Source organism: Anopheles stephensi, chromosome 3 (assembly GCF_013141755.1).
Source record: "Anopheles stephensi strain Indian chromosome 3, UCI_ANSTEP_V1.0, whole genome shotgun sequence".
NCBI classification, from domain to species: Eukaryota; Metazoa; Arthropoda; class Insecta; order Diptera; family Culicidae; genus Anopheles; species Anopheles stephensi.
The window spans coordinates 49,706,560-49,723,766 of record NC_050203.1 but is presented as its reverse complement, the minus strand read 5'-3'; the positions used below and the strand labels follow the sequence as shown (position 1 = coordinate 49,723,766).

The window sequence follows — 17,207 nt, the reverse complement described above, 5'->3', positions numbered from 1 at the left end:
TTTCAAACGCACACAAAAATTGTTCCTTTGGTTGAAAGAAGATAGAAGAATTGTATTTATTTATCAATTTTTGTAAAACATTTTTTTGATTTATTGCCTTATTCCTAATGCTTTTATGACAAAATGTTGAATGAAACAAGACTTCAGTATTGAATTTGGAAATCAAGTGATTGAAAATCAAAGTTTTTGCTGTGTTTTATTTACTTTCAGTTGATATTAAAGATATGCTTCGAAGTTGTATAAAACGCGAAGAAAGTTTCAAAAAACCATTTACTTTAAAAAAGATTATGCAAACCAAAGCATATTGTATCATCCTTACTGAGCTTTGGAATCCGAAAAAAAATTGTGATATTTTTTAAGCTACAATAAATTTAATGTTAGAATGAAATTATTCAACTATAAACTTTTGCTGATTACTTGTTTCGCATATCTAAAGAATGAAATGACGAAAGGAGTTTTTTATATTCTTCTCATATAAGATACTATCGACAAGGAAACATTCTGATGAGTGGTAAATAAACCAACCTCTAACCACGGATGTGTTATCTTGTTTCATTAAAATACGAGTTTATTGCAGTTTCACTTACACTATGTACACAACTTTTCAAATTACCGGTTGATCATTCCTCTTAGCTTAGCTAGTCTTACAAATACATACGTTCGTCCTGGTGGGCTTCCTGTGCGTAATCCACCAACTCACAGTTATCGATCGTTGCGATCATAGGGAACATCAAGTGAATGTGCAAGAACACCTTAAAACAAAAGCACATATGACAGAAATGATCGAACAACTGACGGCAAATGGACCCCGCCAATTCGGTAGCCACCGCCTGTCACATCATGATCAGGAGATCAGGAGCAGCACGGTAGTAGTTCGACAGCTGCACCTAAGGCTTGCACTTCTCAACGCATTTCTCATAGGAATGGTTATGGCTTTTACAATCATGTTTTCTCCTCTTCCCTCACAAACGTCTGACTCTGTCATTCTCTATCTCTATCTCTCTCTCTTAGAAGCACACGCCCCCCTCCCCAAACATACACACACATTCGGACACTCACGTTCCCCATCCCCTCCCCCTCCGACCCTCTGCAAAGTGCACTTTCTCTCTGTCGCCAGGTGCGCTGTTTACGCGTCGAATAATACTTATTTGTAAATGATGGAGTGAAAAGATGGCGAATCAATACTTCATGTTGGTGGCGGATGTTGATTTTCGCTGCTCGTTGATTGCTAGCGCACACAGCCGCACTCGCCTCAATCGTCGTGACCGAAGGTGTGAATAATTTCGATCATGCTGGTCGAGGTACCGATCACTAGTCCCAGCACGGCCACCACACCGATAACGCTGTTCTTCGCGACCATCCAAACCTTGGCCATGCCCTTCCGTTGATGCCAGTAGGTGCAGGTTTGAATCAGTGCCGGGAAGGCGATGCCCAGGGCAGAAAGACAGAGTGCTCCGAACAGCGAGATGAAGAGCTCCAGATTGGGAATGGCCACGGCCAGCAGGACTGTAAGCATCAGAGGAAGGCATTCGATAAGTAAATCTTTCATAGAGCTAAACTCTCTTAGTACGTACATGTGATTAACACTAGCACCGTTCGTGCGATGTACTCGTAGAAGACGCTTCGCGGAGAGTCACCCAGATTTTTCTTCAGGTAGTCGTTCCAGGTGATGTCAATCGCTACGTAACACGCCAGTCCGTGGGTGATGTAGATGGCAAAGGCTAACATTCCCTTAACGCATTGCGCCAAGCTGTAAGACGAAACCAAGTGAGCGATCGCGTGCTCGATCGTACGTTCGGCTCAAGCTACTTACATTTCATCTTCTGGCAGATTGAGCGTAATCGATCCCTTAATGGCAGAGCCGTAGTTCAGGTATCCGAAAAAGCCCATACCGACGTACAGCGTGACGATCAGGATCATGGCTTTGTTTAGCACACCGAAGTTGCCACCGAACTTTTTCGGCGATTTCATCTCATTCTCCAGCGGCAGGATCTGGAAGTGGTAAGGAATGTGTCAATTGCTCGTCCACCATATCGTGGTACTGCACAGTGCAGCATACTCACCACTCCGATAGCTTCCAACGCGAACAGAACTGTGCCGAAGAAGAGCGCGAAACCGCTCATCGTGCCGACCTTTTCGCGTGCCTCGAACGAGATGGGTTCGCGGAAGATGTAGTACAGGATGATGCCGAACGAGACGAGCGTGACAAAATTAGCGATCGTCGAGAATGGTGCCAAAAATTTCAGATTCCGCACCTACACAATGGGAGACACAAGCGGGCGAAGGAATTAGTATGGCTTTCGGTACAAAGAAAACGAGGGTAGCGCTTGGACGGGATTACGGACCCAGTTGATCAGGATCAGTGGCAGAAGAATGATCAGCATGTACAGCCGCACATCGGTGTCTGTTTCGGTGTAGTAGTCGGCGATGGCCTTAATGTTGGAGGACACAAACACGACGTACACGCAGCAGGTACCGAGCTGGTAGATGAGCAGAAACACGTTTACTACGTGACTGTAATACAGATGGGTGAGAGAAAAGAAAAAGATATTAGAATTTATGGTTAACACCTCTACAGCGAAGTCCAACAACAACTTACATTATAACTTTGGAAAGAGGTTTAAGCGCTTCCGGTCCCTCGAGAAGTGCAGTCTGGGTGACGGCCGGATAGTTCAGGCTCGGTACTCGTTTCCGCTTGCACAGCTCATACTCCGCTTTGATCAGCAGGTGTATGCAGTAGGTACAGAGCAATCCAATCAGCAGCGTACCGATGACACCCACCGTCCAACCGGCATGATGGAAAGCGTTCGGCATGGCCAGAATGCCTGTTCCGAGTGATCCTTTGAGAAGATGAATCAGTGTCTCATTGTTTGTCGTCGGATGCTCAACGTGTCGATGCTGGAACGGATCGTACTCCGCCTCTAGTCCTGGTTTCTTCTCCTGTATCTCCAAGGTGTACATGTTGGGATCGATAGTCTTCGCCTGCGGTGGTTTCTTGCTGCAATTGGGTCCACAAAGAACAATGGAGCGCATTTTAGTAACCCGCGTCAGGAGTGGGCGCAGGGTCACCTTTGACCGATTGTGCAACAACTTACCCATTGATTGCCTCGTCTCCGACGAACGCGGTGTTGGTGTGGCCTTTATCAACCGTCATTGTGAAAGGCTGCAAAAAATAAAGCAACAAGAGCAGAAACTAATTAGCATGGGCTGCGGACTGGCTGATTATCGCTTATTACCGGTCGGGTTCGAGCTAATGAATGAGGAATGCTGATGAATTGCGCAGGTAAATAGGTGGATTTTAAACAAAATTTTACACAAATATAAGCGTCGTGTTTTCGTACTAAAAGCAAAAACAAACTCTGACGAATTCGGTATGAAGTATGACGCTTCCAATTTACTACTGTGTTCGGCAAATACTGTGCGTCCTATGCGATCTCATCCCGCCCTCTTTTTGGAAAGAGTAGCAAATATTATTTCAAGCGTATTTTGAAGTATCTATCGGTTGAAACATGTGCATTGTCAACACAAAATATTTAATATTTACTTAAAATCCACTAAAAACGGCTCTAAGTGTTTTTTAGTTCGTAGAAACCTTCATCAACCCTTCTTAGCGCTCAAAGTCTATCGCCGTCGTCTACCAATTCATTATACCGGCCGTCCTGGAGGACGCATCAACGCTATCACTCCATCTCAATTTGGGCTTACTACGACTCTTCCGACCCTGTGACCATGTGGCCTAAAAGGACTTTACGGACAGAGTTGTCCTGTGCCACTCGCTGCATCATGACGAGACCATCGTAAAGTTCGTAGAGATCGTCATCGTAACGACTCCTCTAATCTCCTGCCACACAAACGAAACCAAAGATCCTTCTGCACATCTTCCTATCGAACGAACGGCTAGGAGGATGTTCTCAGTTTTGATCAGGGTCCATGTTACACAGGCTGTATTTATGGATTTGAGTACTGAGAATGTTGTTTACAATTCGACGGCTTCATCCGTTGCAACAAGTATTTTGAGTGAAGAAGCGCTTGAGCTTTCTGTAGTCCGTTGGATACTACCGAAAGGACAGGGCGACTAGCGCTGCGCTCAAGGCCCCCAGGTACCTCTGGAGATCCCCGCGACATTCGTGATTTGCTTTCCTAAAATGTTGATAGCATTAAGGGTCATCAACAGACCACAGCTGAGACGAATAATTCTTAAGATTTTTTCCAGTTTATAATAGCAGAATTGAAAAAACCATTTTATATTTTATTTATTTATTATTAATTTTGACGGCTAGAAGCCATATTGTCAACATCTTTTTATAATTTTAAACATTTGTTTATCATAAACAAGAACTTGCAAAAATGGATTAAACCTTTATACTATAGTTCCAATGAACAAATATTAAGTTAAAGTCAACTTTACTTGACTCAATTTCTCAACTTAAATACAAAAACCCGGTATTCCGTCTCATTTTAAATTATTCGCTTCACACCGTAAGCTCTTCTGTGTGATGGATGTTATCACCAAAACATCCAGTGACCAAACAGAGGGTGAATTCGTGTTCGCTGTCGTGTTTAATCTATTCACCCTCTCTTTTGTGTACTCCAATCAATGAATGGCACGAATGTCATTTTACGCTTTGTTATCAACACCATCAGCATCATCACAGGTGACCATCGTTGAAGGTTTTGTTTTCGAACGGATGCTGCGTAGGTCAATAGCATTATCGATAGCTAAGAGCCATAAAAAAATCACAAAATAATAACAATGCTCTCCGTCTGTGTTCTGGTGTGTTTGTGTATATCTTTGCCTGGCTTAAACAGCAGTTCGACTCGTTTAGACACGTTGCCCCGGCTGAAGGTCAACCGGGCCTGGGTGGTGGCATAGAAATCGACACAATAAATGATTTATAGCAACAAACCACCCTGCCTGACCGTCTAGTCCACTTGGACGGAATCCGGATCAGCAAGCCGGCATAGAACCGGTTCAAAAAGATTTCCACCAAACATTGTGTTAGAACGGCCCATAATCCGCGCAGGACATCAGGGTGCGAACTGCACCAGCCTAGACAGGTTCGAGTGGTTTTTTTAAATTTGTTTCAAAAAAGGGTACGTCTAAAGGAAGCGGTTACCAGCTAGGAACAGGTTCCAGCCCTTGCGGAACAATTCAACTGCGATGATTATGATAGAAGCAGGCCCACTCCATTCGCTACCGTGTGACGGAAAAACCGATCACGATCGAGAGCGAGGCGCACGTGGCGACCGAATGCTCACCGAGCAGGAAATCTGTTTTATCCGTTTAGCCGACCTTCGACAACCCAGAACCAGGGCAGGCGCTGGTTCCCCGGCTTCTAATTCAATTGCACTGATCGCTCATAATTCTACCGATGCATCCTGTCATTATCGTCGGTTATCAGCACGGGGGGCTTTCTTCAATCAAGGCGCTCGAGCGTGATGGCCTCCCACCATCAGCCCACCAGACAGCAAGACGCTGGGACGCTTGGGGACGCTCGTCGATGACACCGTGCGGCACATGGGCTTTCGCTGGCTAAACAATTGAATAATCACGCGCAAGTGCACTACTGCGCTTCATTATGCATTCCACTGGTCCGATGGGGCGGATGAGAGCAGCTGATTCAAGCCGAGACAGGATTGCACATACCACGCAACGCAAACGGCACATGTGGCCGGCCGTTTGTAACACGCGACGGCCCCATTTAAAGCAGGCGAGGAAGAACGTTCGCTTTGCTTAATTACTGCAATCTAATGGCGGAAAACTAATGCAGCGATCGCTCGACATTTGTTTGCTCTTGTTGCCGCGGTGACATTGACATTAGGGGACCATGAAAAACAGGGTCGTGATTGAGATGGAGCATTGCACTCACACGTAAGAGGACAAACGTTTTGTCATGCAAACAAGCGAGTGGTTTGCAGCAAATGCAGGATGCAAATTTCAATTATCTTCGAATGTGTAGGCTCGTCGCTTTTTTTGTTTTGCACAGGCATGAATAAAAATTGCTTCACTATGCATATGTGTGGCGCTTTCGCATACGAATGGTGGTGCAATCGTGCGATGTTGCAATTGCACTTGGCGTGGCCGGTTTTTATTGGGCCCGTCATTCCCGAAACGGTAACTTGAACCAATTGTTTACACCGGGACACTTGACGCTGGATTGCTCCCGGACGGTCGGCGATGGTTTGTTGAACGTGATAAAGACATACGCTGCGCATATCGTATCATAGCACATCAACGCAAACAAAGGTGTGTAAATAGTTTGCAGAAACGATGTGTGAGCTACTGCTACTGTAGCTTGCGGGAAAGATAGCTAATCCGTTGTTTTCTCTGTTTATTGTACCACTCGGTTAGGATTTTTTAAAAATGCGAACAAACGTTTTATAAAAACACTTCAATTGATTTTTTTCCCACGATGAGTAAATACTTTGAAAAACCCCAAACCACCAGCTAACTTGTGTAGGATAAAAACAACTTTCACCTATCGCAAATCTGTCGAAGGTCACCGCTAGTCTGTTGCAAATTTTTGGACATACCTTTACCACAGCAAATAGTGTGATATAAAGTGTGCGAAAAGTCATGACCGCAAAACAGCGACAATGTAGCAACGGCCGGTACGGGCTTATTGCGCTGCCATCAACACCTTCGTTGGACGGACCATGCTGGCTGGGAACGCCATCCGCTCTCGGTACCAATTTCGTGTGTTGCGTTATATGCCTGCCGCCTTTTTTGCACCGAATTTGTACCACCTCCGGACTTTGCGCCTCCGGTCGGTCTCTACAGTGCTCCCTTTCTTTTGGCATCGGGCATCAGCATGAGCTGGTTCATGACTAATAATCATCTCAAATCAGGCTCAAGGCCTGCACAGTGCGTCCACCGGCCACTGTGCAGGCTCGATACGAATACGGTCACTAATTAGCATACGCAGATCCGGCAAAGCGAGAGAGCACAGAAAGAGAAACAGAAGTGCACCAGATTCTGCGTGCTTGTTTGTGTGGGCAGTGTTTTAGCTGTCTACATTAGCAGACAAATAGGTGAGACTTTAAGAATCAATACAATGGCTGTGTTTTATGTAAGAAACGCGCGAATGTCAACACAGTTTCCTATTCAAATCATTCATTTACGCACACAAAAACCGGGGAAATACCATTTGCTGCGCCATTACTTTCGCCGGCCAAAACAAAATAAGCCTCCCCACCGCACGTCAACCGGGCAAAACACCCCTTGGCTGATCTGATCAATCGTTTGCCGAAATTGTTTGGCGAGCGGTCCAAGCGCTGAAGAAGTGTAGGGTTGGACGGAGGGGAGCTCATAAATATTCACGAAACGAGCCAACTTTGAAAACCAGCTCAAACCGGATCGAAACGATCGCGATCGTGAGCAAATTGAAACGGCACCTGCAGTTGATCATCAGCTAAGCTATACGCGCAACCGGTGTCGATGATGTTCGGCAGCTACTGACCGGGGTGTGTTTTTGCGGATAATTTTGTGATAGCTTCAGGGCGAGCTGTTAACAGAGGAATTTGTCATTATATGCCAAATAACAGAAAATAAAGTGCAATGGACATATTGTTCGTGGGTAAAACTTGTGATAAGATTTTCTTTTGGAAGTTTTTCGAACTATTTTCAAACTAAGCAAAGTCATTTATAGACCTTCATTTCCTAACAGATCTAGAGATTTACTCCGTTTCCAATCAACAACCGTTGCTTGCACAAACCAACGCTGCGGTAATAAATTAATCCGAGCTTTCAAATCCATGCCCTGAAAATTTAGTCCCACCAAAAAAACACGCCAATAAAATCCAACTTGTTTGGCAAATAATAAACGAAGGCACGAATTTGGCTTTGTGAATGGCGCAAACGAACGACGAATGTTGCATGGCTTAAGAAAAGCCAAAACAAAATGTACGATTCATATGAGCGCCTTTTTTCTTTATCTTCTTTCAGGTCGTCCTTTTTGTTGCGTCTTCAGGAGTGTAAGGAAGGTAATGTGGAAGGATGTGATTGGAGTCTCTAGCGTTTTGCCTTTTGCGTCGCAGTTATCGTTGTCCATTTTGACGGGCCAGCCCGGTTGATGGGAATCCCATCGTGAGGTGGAAACCCGTGGACACTGCGGGATTGTGTGGTTATATGTGGGAAAAAATTGACATCGACCGGGTGAGATTCGCCGACAGTTTTTGCCTCACTTTATACGACGTGCATAAACTGAAGAAGTGCATCGTACGATCGTACCATCGTCATTGGGTGCAAGCGAGGGGGGAAACGGGCGTGGAACTGTGGCAGTCGGTGGATCAAGATATCAGCGCGCAAAATTGGCATCTTTCACGCGCCACCTGCGGGTGTTGTGTTGAAAAATGAGGGTAAGAAATTATGAAGCTATCAGCGAGATAGCTGAAGGATGAACGGCATTACGGAGTGGAATGAAAAAATTTAGACAATTGTGTGTAAAATCAGGCGATCATGTGCATATCACATTGCGAAAAATGTGTAATTGAATTAAAAAAGACAATTGAAGGAGATTACATAGCTTTGGTAAACTAAAAGTTTAGTAACAATTAACAGAGTTGATAAACTTGTTCTTCTTCCCAAAAAACTAGCTCCAATTTCTTTTCCATTGCTACATACAGTTGTCTTCACGTGCACTTAATTTGTTTGCTAAACTGAGTCTCCTCTGGCATGCGGCTACTTCCATGAGTCCGAAGCTGATTGATGGACTTCTGTCTGTGTGGTTAAAGCTATCACAAGCCAGAATCGCTTGGCTTGTCTTCGGCACGGTTCTTCTGTCTGTGCTTTATCGCGTTGGTGTTTGGTGAAGGTTAGCCCCATCCTCAAGAAGTATTAGCATCACGTTCAGTGTTCGCTTGCATGCTATCTGAAGAGCACGCCCGGTTCGAAGGAGAATGTTTTTTCAAATCTGCCAAGGTTAACCGGCCGACCAGTTTGGTAAGACGTCTCCAGACACCCGACGGTATTGGTGTGATGCTTCCACTTCCTGGATGAAGCGAACCACTCGAAGTGATCTTTGAAAACAAAACACTCATCTACTGCAAGGTCCATAAAAAGAGACCTTTAGCGATTTGTTGTTGTTGACCACCGGTGGAGGACTGCTTCAGAAGTGGGGTGTTATCTTGAAACAATGGAGAAAAATAAAATGTGACCGTTCATGATTTTTGCTGAGAAAGGTAGCAGATCACGTTTATAGTTGTTTTGCTGCCAGGTACATAAAATGGGCAACTTTATGAAAATAATAAAATGTGCCATTATTGCTAAAACATCAAGACAGGACACAAGTCGCAGGGAAAATCCCTTCAAGAATCAAGATATCTGGGAATCCCTTGAAACTGGTTAACCTCTTAGCGGCCGTTGGATACAAACCCCAAAGAGCATGATGACGACGGGCGTCCATCCACACACGAATTTGCCCACCGTTCATTGATCGCAACCGTGTGCGATCGGAATGGGCGATTCTGGTTTATTGACAAAAGGAGGAAGGCGTGCCGAGGCGGGACGAAATTAACGCTAATAAGCTGTTTTGCAGCATGATCAACCATACGAACGGTCGAAGCGGGTTTACGGGTTAAACAAAACAGAAAAACGACCCGCCAATTATTATGGCGATCGCTGCTTTAAGCCATGCGGCGGTGTATATGCAGAGAAGGTAAGTTTTCGGAGACTTTCATTTCGTAGCGATAAGCCAAAACGAAAGATCAACACAAAAAAGGATCGTTCAGAATTCGGTGCTGCATTGTGTAGTATCAGCAAAGGTGTGGGACTTTAATGGAAGCTTACAATATTCCTCCATTCCGGTGACGGGTCACAAAAGGCTACAGGAGCATGATATTACATGTTTTATTTGTTGGTAATTTTTATTACTTTGGGAAGCTTTTTGTTTTCTTTAAAAATAATACCAAAAGTGAAAAGAACGATAAATTGCACTGACGTCCATTAAACCGTACTAGTTCGTCGGGCTTATGATGAAAGCAACCATCAGGCGGGTATTTTACGAGCTCAGTACCCGGTCCGACATGGCTTTATGTCTCGTTGGACGCTGTTTAACTGTCCACCAAAGACGTCATCTCAGTTACGGGAAATTGTTCCCGAGTAACTGATTTTCCGTCCCACATATTTGACGCAAATGGATGCCGAAAACAAATCTCAAACAATAAAATGTACACACACTTTCTTCTCGACTAGAACAAAAAAATAAAAAAAAGACAAAAACCAACGATAATCCACCACGATCGCTTGACACCGTTTGGCACACTATCTTTAGGATTGTCTCACTTCAACGGCATCAGTCGCGTGGTTAGCTTTGTTAGCGTTGGCTCACGGCGTTGCTTAAAGGGCACTGGCAGTGGTGGGAAGCTTGCCATACCCGGGTGCCCGACCGATAGCCTAGGATAGCTGGTTTGACCTTGCTCCGGTAATTCCCGGATCATAGGCGTATCGAGGCGTAACTTTGCTCGAGTTACTGCAGTGGAAACGGGTTTACTTTGGGGGTATTTCCGCCTGGGGTTGCAGACGAGATTAGAAATGAACGCAAGGTGGGCTCGGTAAGCGGGAGTTAGATTCATGTGACTGACACCAGTGGGCTTGGGTGTTAGAACCGGAGGCATGGCTCCAGCACTGATCCAGTATACGATCAAGAGTGATCATTAGCTACTGCAACAACAGGCAGCAGGCTTGAAGAATGAAATTCGGCTATCAAGATGTAGTTACCTTGACCACTCTAAATATCAGAACTGGAGCGGTTTTCATAGGGTCACTCATATCAAACACCATACTCCTTCAGTCCACACAAGTTTCGATTATCCTTGAAGTATCTGTACACATGGCGCGAGGCTTTGTTCCAAGAAAGAAATTCATAGTCACCGTATGTCTATCTTTCCTACCAAGCCATTGTCGACCAAGCCATCAATCATACACCCAAACACATGTCTCTTTTTCACCGTCGTAAAGCACTCCCGAAGAACTCGACGAGTTTGCTTTATTTTTCGTGGTCGGCAAACCGCAAACTCACACACGGTGGAACTTTGCCCAATAATAGTTTGGTGGTGTCTTTTATACGAAAGGAATCTGTTATATACCCTGGCACGCGCTTCTTTTATTCTGTGCTACCCTAACACCGCGTGTGTGTGTGTGAGCGTGTAAAGATTTAATTATAATCACAATTACCAAAATGTGACCACCGGTTTCGTGCCCAAGCTTCGCGTGATCTCGGCCACCTTTGACGGTGCGCCATTGTCGGTCGCTACCGATCGCGAGGCTATCGGGGCGTGTTGTTGGCGATCCAAATCACGCGTGTCCCCACTTCGTCGTCGGGACATTCGGGCTTGATAGGGGATTCCCGTGTCGTGCGACCGACCTCGATCTTGGTGCGAAAGCTTTCGGCGCTCAAAGCAGTGCGCTGCCATATTTGCATTGCGATCACGCCCGGCAAGGTCTCCTCCTAACTGTCAACGCAAACACGCACGACACACACGGGATCGGGGGAGGATGAATGTTTGGAGCCGGGCGGTAAACAGATTGGGAAACATTCCATCCCCTTCGGAGGGTGGCATTGAAGCACGAGCGGGGCTTGTTTTTGCTTGTTTTTGGTGCTGTTTTGGTCAGATATCCCGAGCTGATCTTTCAGCAACCGTCTTCCGTCTACCGCACGGTCCATACCGTCCGTGCGATTCCGTTCAAAGCAATGCCAACTCGTTGTTGGTTTACCGGGTTCTCTTTTGGCGAACCGATTTGTTATTCTTGCACACTCATTTGCGTCAAACGTTGGGGTGTGAAGCACACGAGATGGACGCGTTTATCACATTCGCCCGCCAGCAGGGCGCTGGTGAAAAGGTTTTTTTTGCGGTTTATAGTCTATAAATAACATTACTTCCCAAAAAGGGTGCCGGTAGGAAAGGTGGGAACGATCGCTGTTGGAATATTTTCGGAAACGTTTTCGTTTGATGGTAGCAGCATAATAAAACAGTTTGTTTATGACCGACCGGTGGAAGCATGAATGATTTATCACGCGAATCGACCACACTCAAAGTGCTTCGGTCAATATTTGTTCCATTTTTTAAGACATTCTGCACACAATGCGCGAATGAGTAGCAGTTTTAGCCTAGGAGCGTAAACATGATCAAACACAGATTTATATTAGCAAAGCCTCAGTGTTAAGTTTGCTAATTTTAAAATGTGTTAGCTGATACGCATCAACTTCGAAATGTATCCCTCGTATAGTTTGCAAGCTACAGATCACTATCAACTGCACGAGGAAGCGATCAGCTGCGACCAGATCTAAGATCGATAGTTGCCATCGCCCATCATTGTGGCTGTATCAACAATGTTTGACACTTCACTTGTCACTGTCGTTAGGTTGTCGGATGCGGTTTTTAACCATCCCCTCGGGTGGCTCGGGAACACATGAAGGGGTGGCTTGGGAAGGCAAGGGCTGTCCGGATCAAATCACTTAAAGCCACCGGCACTAGAGCGATAGAACAGCCACTGCTGACAAGTGGTGTTTATATTGTTGAGCTATTTCTAAAGTTATAGCTTTCTGCGGCTCGCCTATTACCGCACAAACGAGCGATACCGTTTTTTTAGTATCGGAAGTTGGATTGCATTTACATAAAATGACACGCATCCATCCGCCATCCACATCATCCACTTGATCCACGCACGCAAAACAGCAGCTCGTGTCAGCTGTTGTTATCGTTGGAAATTCACCAACCAACACATCATCACCATCATGATTGTCATCAAGCAACACCTACGGGCGCGGATTTCGATCAACGTCGGCAGTGTTGGCGGTCGGGAGAGAAGCTCCAACTCCTGTGTTCGTCGACTGGGGTCGTCTTACCTGGTTGTCTTCCTGGCTGCGCTTCGATTATTCTGATGGTTACAATGCGTCGAGAGAGTGTGTGCTTGGACCAACACGCTTGGAGGCTCCTCAACTATTTTGGCGGTCGTCGAGTGTCAAAGCAAAGTTGAGGTACTAATTAAAAAGAGACTGCTGCTGCTACTGCTGCTACTATGTAGTAAAATCGCTATCACTACCACTCGCACATTCGGTAAAATATTCGCCACACTTCACTGCACGACTTTACGCTTCCGTAGCGGATGTTTTAAATTACTTTTTTGCCCGTATATTTTTCCCATAAAAATATTAGACGCCTGTTAGATGGGGCCCGGGTGCGTATCTTTTTGTTGCTGTTGCTGCTGCTTCCTCGGCTTGTATCTTCCGCTCTTCCACCCGAGCGCGAGGGAATAAATGTTTGATTTAAACAATCGTGCGCTAGAAATGCGCTCACGAGCAGTGTCACGTTCGAAGCGTGACTGGTACCGCCGAGAGGCTGCCGGTGGTGATGATTTTGGTGGCGTTGGTCATGCGACAAGAAATAGTCCTCTGGTGAATCGCCACCGACATTGACACTGACGCACTGAGATGCTGAGAGCTGAGAGCAGATCCGTTGGCACAAACAAAAAAAAAGACTCTTCACACAACAAAAACGAACACAACCACTTTAAAATTGTCCCGAGCTGGCTGAAAATAGATCCTCGTGCAGGATACACTGTGGCCGATCGGTACGAAGCGCCAACCGTTTACACCGTCGAGTTGAGCATTCGTTCGCTCTCGTAAGCGTCGGATAATGGTATTACGGTAAGATGATGCTAATTCACTCCGAACCGAGCTTACGCTCAACAGCAACTGGGTAAAATCGTTCCGACTTTTCGTCCGTCTTATTGGTGCCCGCTAGCTGTTGTATCCTTTTTAGCAAGCTACGTTTTGCGTTCTCGATCGGAAGCTGTGTTGTCACCTGGCTATCTCGCTTGCCTTCACTGTATGACATGCGATATTTGCTGCACACGTAAAAGGACGGTTCTGATAGCGTTTGCTAAAAGCACACACGCAAACGCACCGGGGCTAGATGCGCGGACTGGTCGAGGTCTACGACTTGTGAGCACTAACGCGGTGACTGACAGTGACGGTGACGACGACTGGTCGGAGCGATGGAAGACGATCAACTAAAACGCGCCAGGTCCGAACAGCGAATGCTAGTAGACCGCGCGGTTGATGCTGATGCTGCTGCCTCTGCTGCTGCTGCTGCTGCTGCTGCGGTACCTCATATACGACCTGTACCAATACTACGAATGTGTTGCTCTTGGACTACGATCAGGTAGAGCGTAAAAGAGACGGTGAGCAGCAAGCTCGGCTCGTTGAGAGTAAGCTAGCGAGTGAGACAGAGAGCGCGAGTGGTCGCTGCCACTTGAAGGCTCTAACGCGGTCGGTTGAGATAAAAAAGCATGCACGGACTGTAAATTTAGCGAAAAAGATGCAAATTTGGTATGGGCGAAAATTGCATTCCATGTTGGTGAGAGCGTCCAGTCGGCAGGAAACCTTCGATGCCGGCGATCATAAAAAAAACATCTCGAAGCAGAAACCGGCGAGGGTAATTTGGCATCGAGAATGTTGTTCGATGTTCTGTTTCTTGGCTTTCTTGTTGTTATTTTTCCATTTCATCTCCATTTCTCGACGCCACTCATCGTGATAAGATACGGACCTACTGTGGACCGTTGGGACGCATGTTCATCAAGTAGCTATTGTAAGCAATTGTAAAAACCGTACGTACTTGACATGTGCAGGGAGAGCGTTGTTTTGCAGCAGAAACAAATGAAAAGGTTAGTGACGCTGACGGAACTGTAGCTGACCAGTGTTATAGTTTGTTATTAGTTAAAAACACTTGAACGATCAATCAGAACAATAAATGCTCGAGTAATTCGTGCACATCACGCACTTCAAAGCCATGTGATGGTGCGTAGATACTTGCTATGTTTTATCACAGTAAGTAGTCAAGAAAACATCCTATTTACACATGGGTGACATTGCAATGGAACTGCAGTTACAACTCATTGTACCGGCACAATAGCATCCACAGTTAATCCGTAGTGTTATGCAAAAGAAAATAAACCACTCCACCCGATTAATGTAGCCTTCACATATACATCTCGCACCATTGTGCCTGCAAGCCCTTGATCTGTCTCCTGGATCATCTGACTGTGGTCCTTGTGGCTTAAAAAAAGTAATCTGAAGAAGATTGAGTGTGAGAAATTAAGTTCAAGGGATGGCTAAGAACCGGTCTTTTCGGAAACCATCATCATCTCACGATCAAATCATTCAATTTGCCTTCCTTCACCGTCAAGGACTGCCTGCTGATGATCTTCACCGTCCTTGAATAATACAGAGAGGAGAGATTGTGATATTAGTAGGCTCTTAATATGTTGTGTGCCGATGGTGAAGGTTACGCATATTACGCCAACGTTGCCGAGGACATCCGAATATCAAAGACAATTGAGCCGACTAGGACACCGCTGGTCGACCGAAGTTCGCAGGCACGCAGGCCAAGGGTAACGACAAACGGAATAAGCCTCCCGCTTTGACGAATCCATGTCGTGATTGGAATTTGCATTTTACATGTTCCATCCTCACACCGTCCCCCGGTTTATTTTCCGTCTGCTCCAGCACGCAACTCCGGTCGGGCGTACTTACACGCATTGGCGTTGGCAATGGAGGCAATTGGCGTTTGACGAGCATGACATCATGAAGTTGGCGGAGGATAATTAATATCCGGTGCGCGTGGACAGCAGGTGACATTTTCGTTTTACGACTAATATCGTGGAGGGAAGTTATTGCACCGGTTCCGAATCACGTGCACCAAATGAATGCTGAGAAAGGAACCGGAAAGCGACTACTTCTTCTTACCCAAAGCGTCAACGCATTATGGGTAAGTATTCATTTTAATGAACACTACGAATATAAGGTAACAATGGACGTGGTTAGCCAATTGCCGAAAACAAGATCGCCACCGTAGTCCAAAAATATCCTCCATTGCAATATCCATTGCGCCCAACTGAACCACAGTCCGGAATACCGAAGACGAAAGTATTTCCTTCAATTGGTGATAAGTGCACTAATCTTGGAACCGTATCAATTCCACCGCTTTTGATTAAACGTATAGAGCATCTGTTTTTCGGAGGAAGCTAACAGGATCACCACTCGTTGTTTCCATCCACCACAGTCCATAGGTCTTACTTTAAATCAGCGCACAAAGTCCTTGAAGGCGACAGTATACAAATGGATTTGACATCCAGCTTTGTCCTTTACGATGACGGCACAGTCGTTGAGTGCTGATGGTGTAGCTTCGATCTACGTACTCTCAACAGTTCCAGCTGCGGATTTGAATACCTTTATCTCGTTAGTTTAATGTACGCAAGGGCAATTTCGCATTTTACCGGAATCAGATTCAATTCAAGCAGCAAGCAGTAACGTCGCCAGCGCTACAATTTCTCCAGCCGGATGTTGTTGAACGGTCTTGACGCTTGTTTTAGTCGTCCGTCCGTTTCCCGGCCTTCGGAATGCACGTGTATGCATTCGTAGTCTGTGAGACAATAGAGTACAATTGTCTTCAGCTCGGTCATACACGCTGAGGACCACCTGCTGACTTGCCAGAGAGCTTGAAGAGAGCCTTAAGCAAAGGGATCTGGCAGCAAGTTTGCGTTAGTGTCGTTAGGTCTTTAATTGGTATTTTAGAGGAAGATATTTTTGCTTCAAAATCCGCTTCAAAGTTGGCTCCATACATTCTAAGCTTGAATTATAGAACCAAGTCCGGGGCACCTTATCCGGCTAAGCTGGCTAGAACTGGACTCCACCCATTTGCCGACTACATTTACGAGCTAATCCAATGCTCGCCCCGGCACGAGTATTGCTCGATCGACTCCACACGCTTCCAGCGGTGACGGAACGCCCGTAACCGCCGTACGCAAGCGGCCGTCGTGGCTTTTAGTGGCAATTTAAAATTTAAATTTCAAATCACCAAATCGCAACCGTTTGTGTGTGGCGGGGGCGACAGTTCACGATCGACGCCTAGATCTCGCTCTGGATATACTAGATTCTTGACAGAAAGGAACCCTGCCCGTTTTGGTGCTCTGGGAACGGGTTAAACCTCCGGGACACTTGGCAGACGGATTTGCATAGGCACACGTTGATAATTCAGCTGGTCACGGTTGCTGTGCGGTTCACGGTAGAGCAGCTGCGCAGATCAGGAAAGGTGCAGATCAGCTGATTCGGTGCTGGCGGTTGGAATAAATTGTATTTCCATTATTATTGCTGTAATGCAACTTCCAGTTGGCAGTACGAACCCTATTTCCCACTGTTGTCCAGCAC

General features: G+C 45.8%; 1 protein-coding gene across 1 annotated transcript; it reads right to left on the bottom strand.

Moving 5' to 3' along the window:
- Positions 1–542: 542 nt before the first annotated feature.
- Positions 543–14,038, bottom strand: LOC118509088 (proton-coupled amino acid transporter-like protein CG1139). The gene is made up of 8 exons (XM_036049222.1): positions 12,846–14,038; positions 3,096–3,163; positions 2,600–2,998; positions 2,346–2,514; positions 2,064–2,255; positions 1,814–1,992; positions 1,575–1,750; positions 543–1,506 (listed from the first exon to the last, which is right to left on the bottom strand). The coding sequence occupies exons 2-8, from the start codon at positions 3,152–3,154 to the stop codon at positions 1,253–1,255; spliced, it is 1,428 nt and encodes a 475-aa protein (XP_035905115.1). The 5' UTR covers positions 3,155–3,163; positions 12,846–14,038; the 3' UTR covers positions 543–1,252.
- Between the last annotated feature and the right edge of the window lie 3,169 nt (positions 14,039–17,207).

Bases quoted from the DNA above. Each gene is read 5' to 3' on its own strand.
- LOC118509088 (XM_036049222.1), bottom strand. From the start codon at position 3,154: ATGACGGTTGATAAAGGCCACACCAACACCGCGTTCGTCGGAGACGAG. The intron at 2,515-2,599 runs GTAAGTTGTTGT...TCTGTATTACAG, and splicing joins CCTCTTTCCAAAGTTATAAT to TCACGTAGTAAACGTGTTTC. The intron at 1,751-1,813 runs GTAAGTAGCTTG...TTCGTCTTACAG, and splicing joins AATCTGCCAGAAGATGAAAT to CTTGGCGCAATGCGTTAAGG.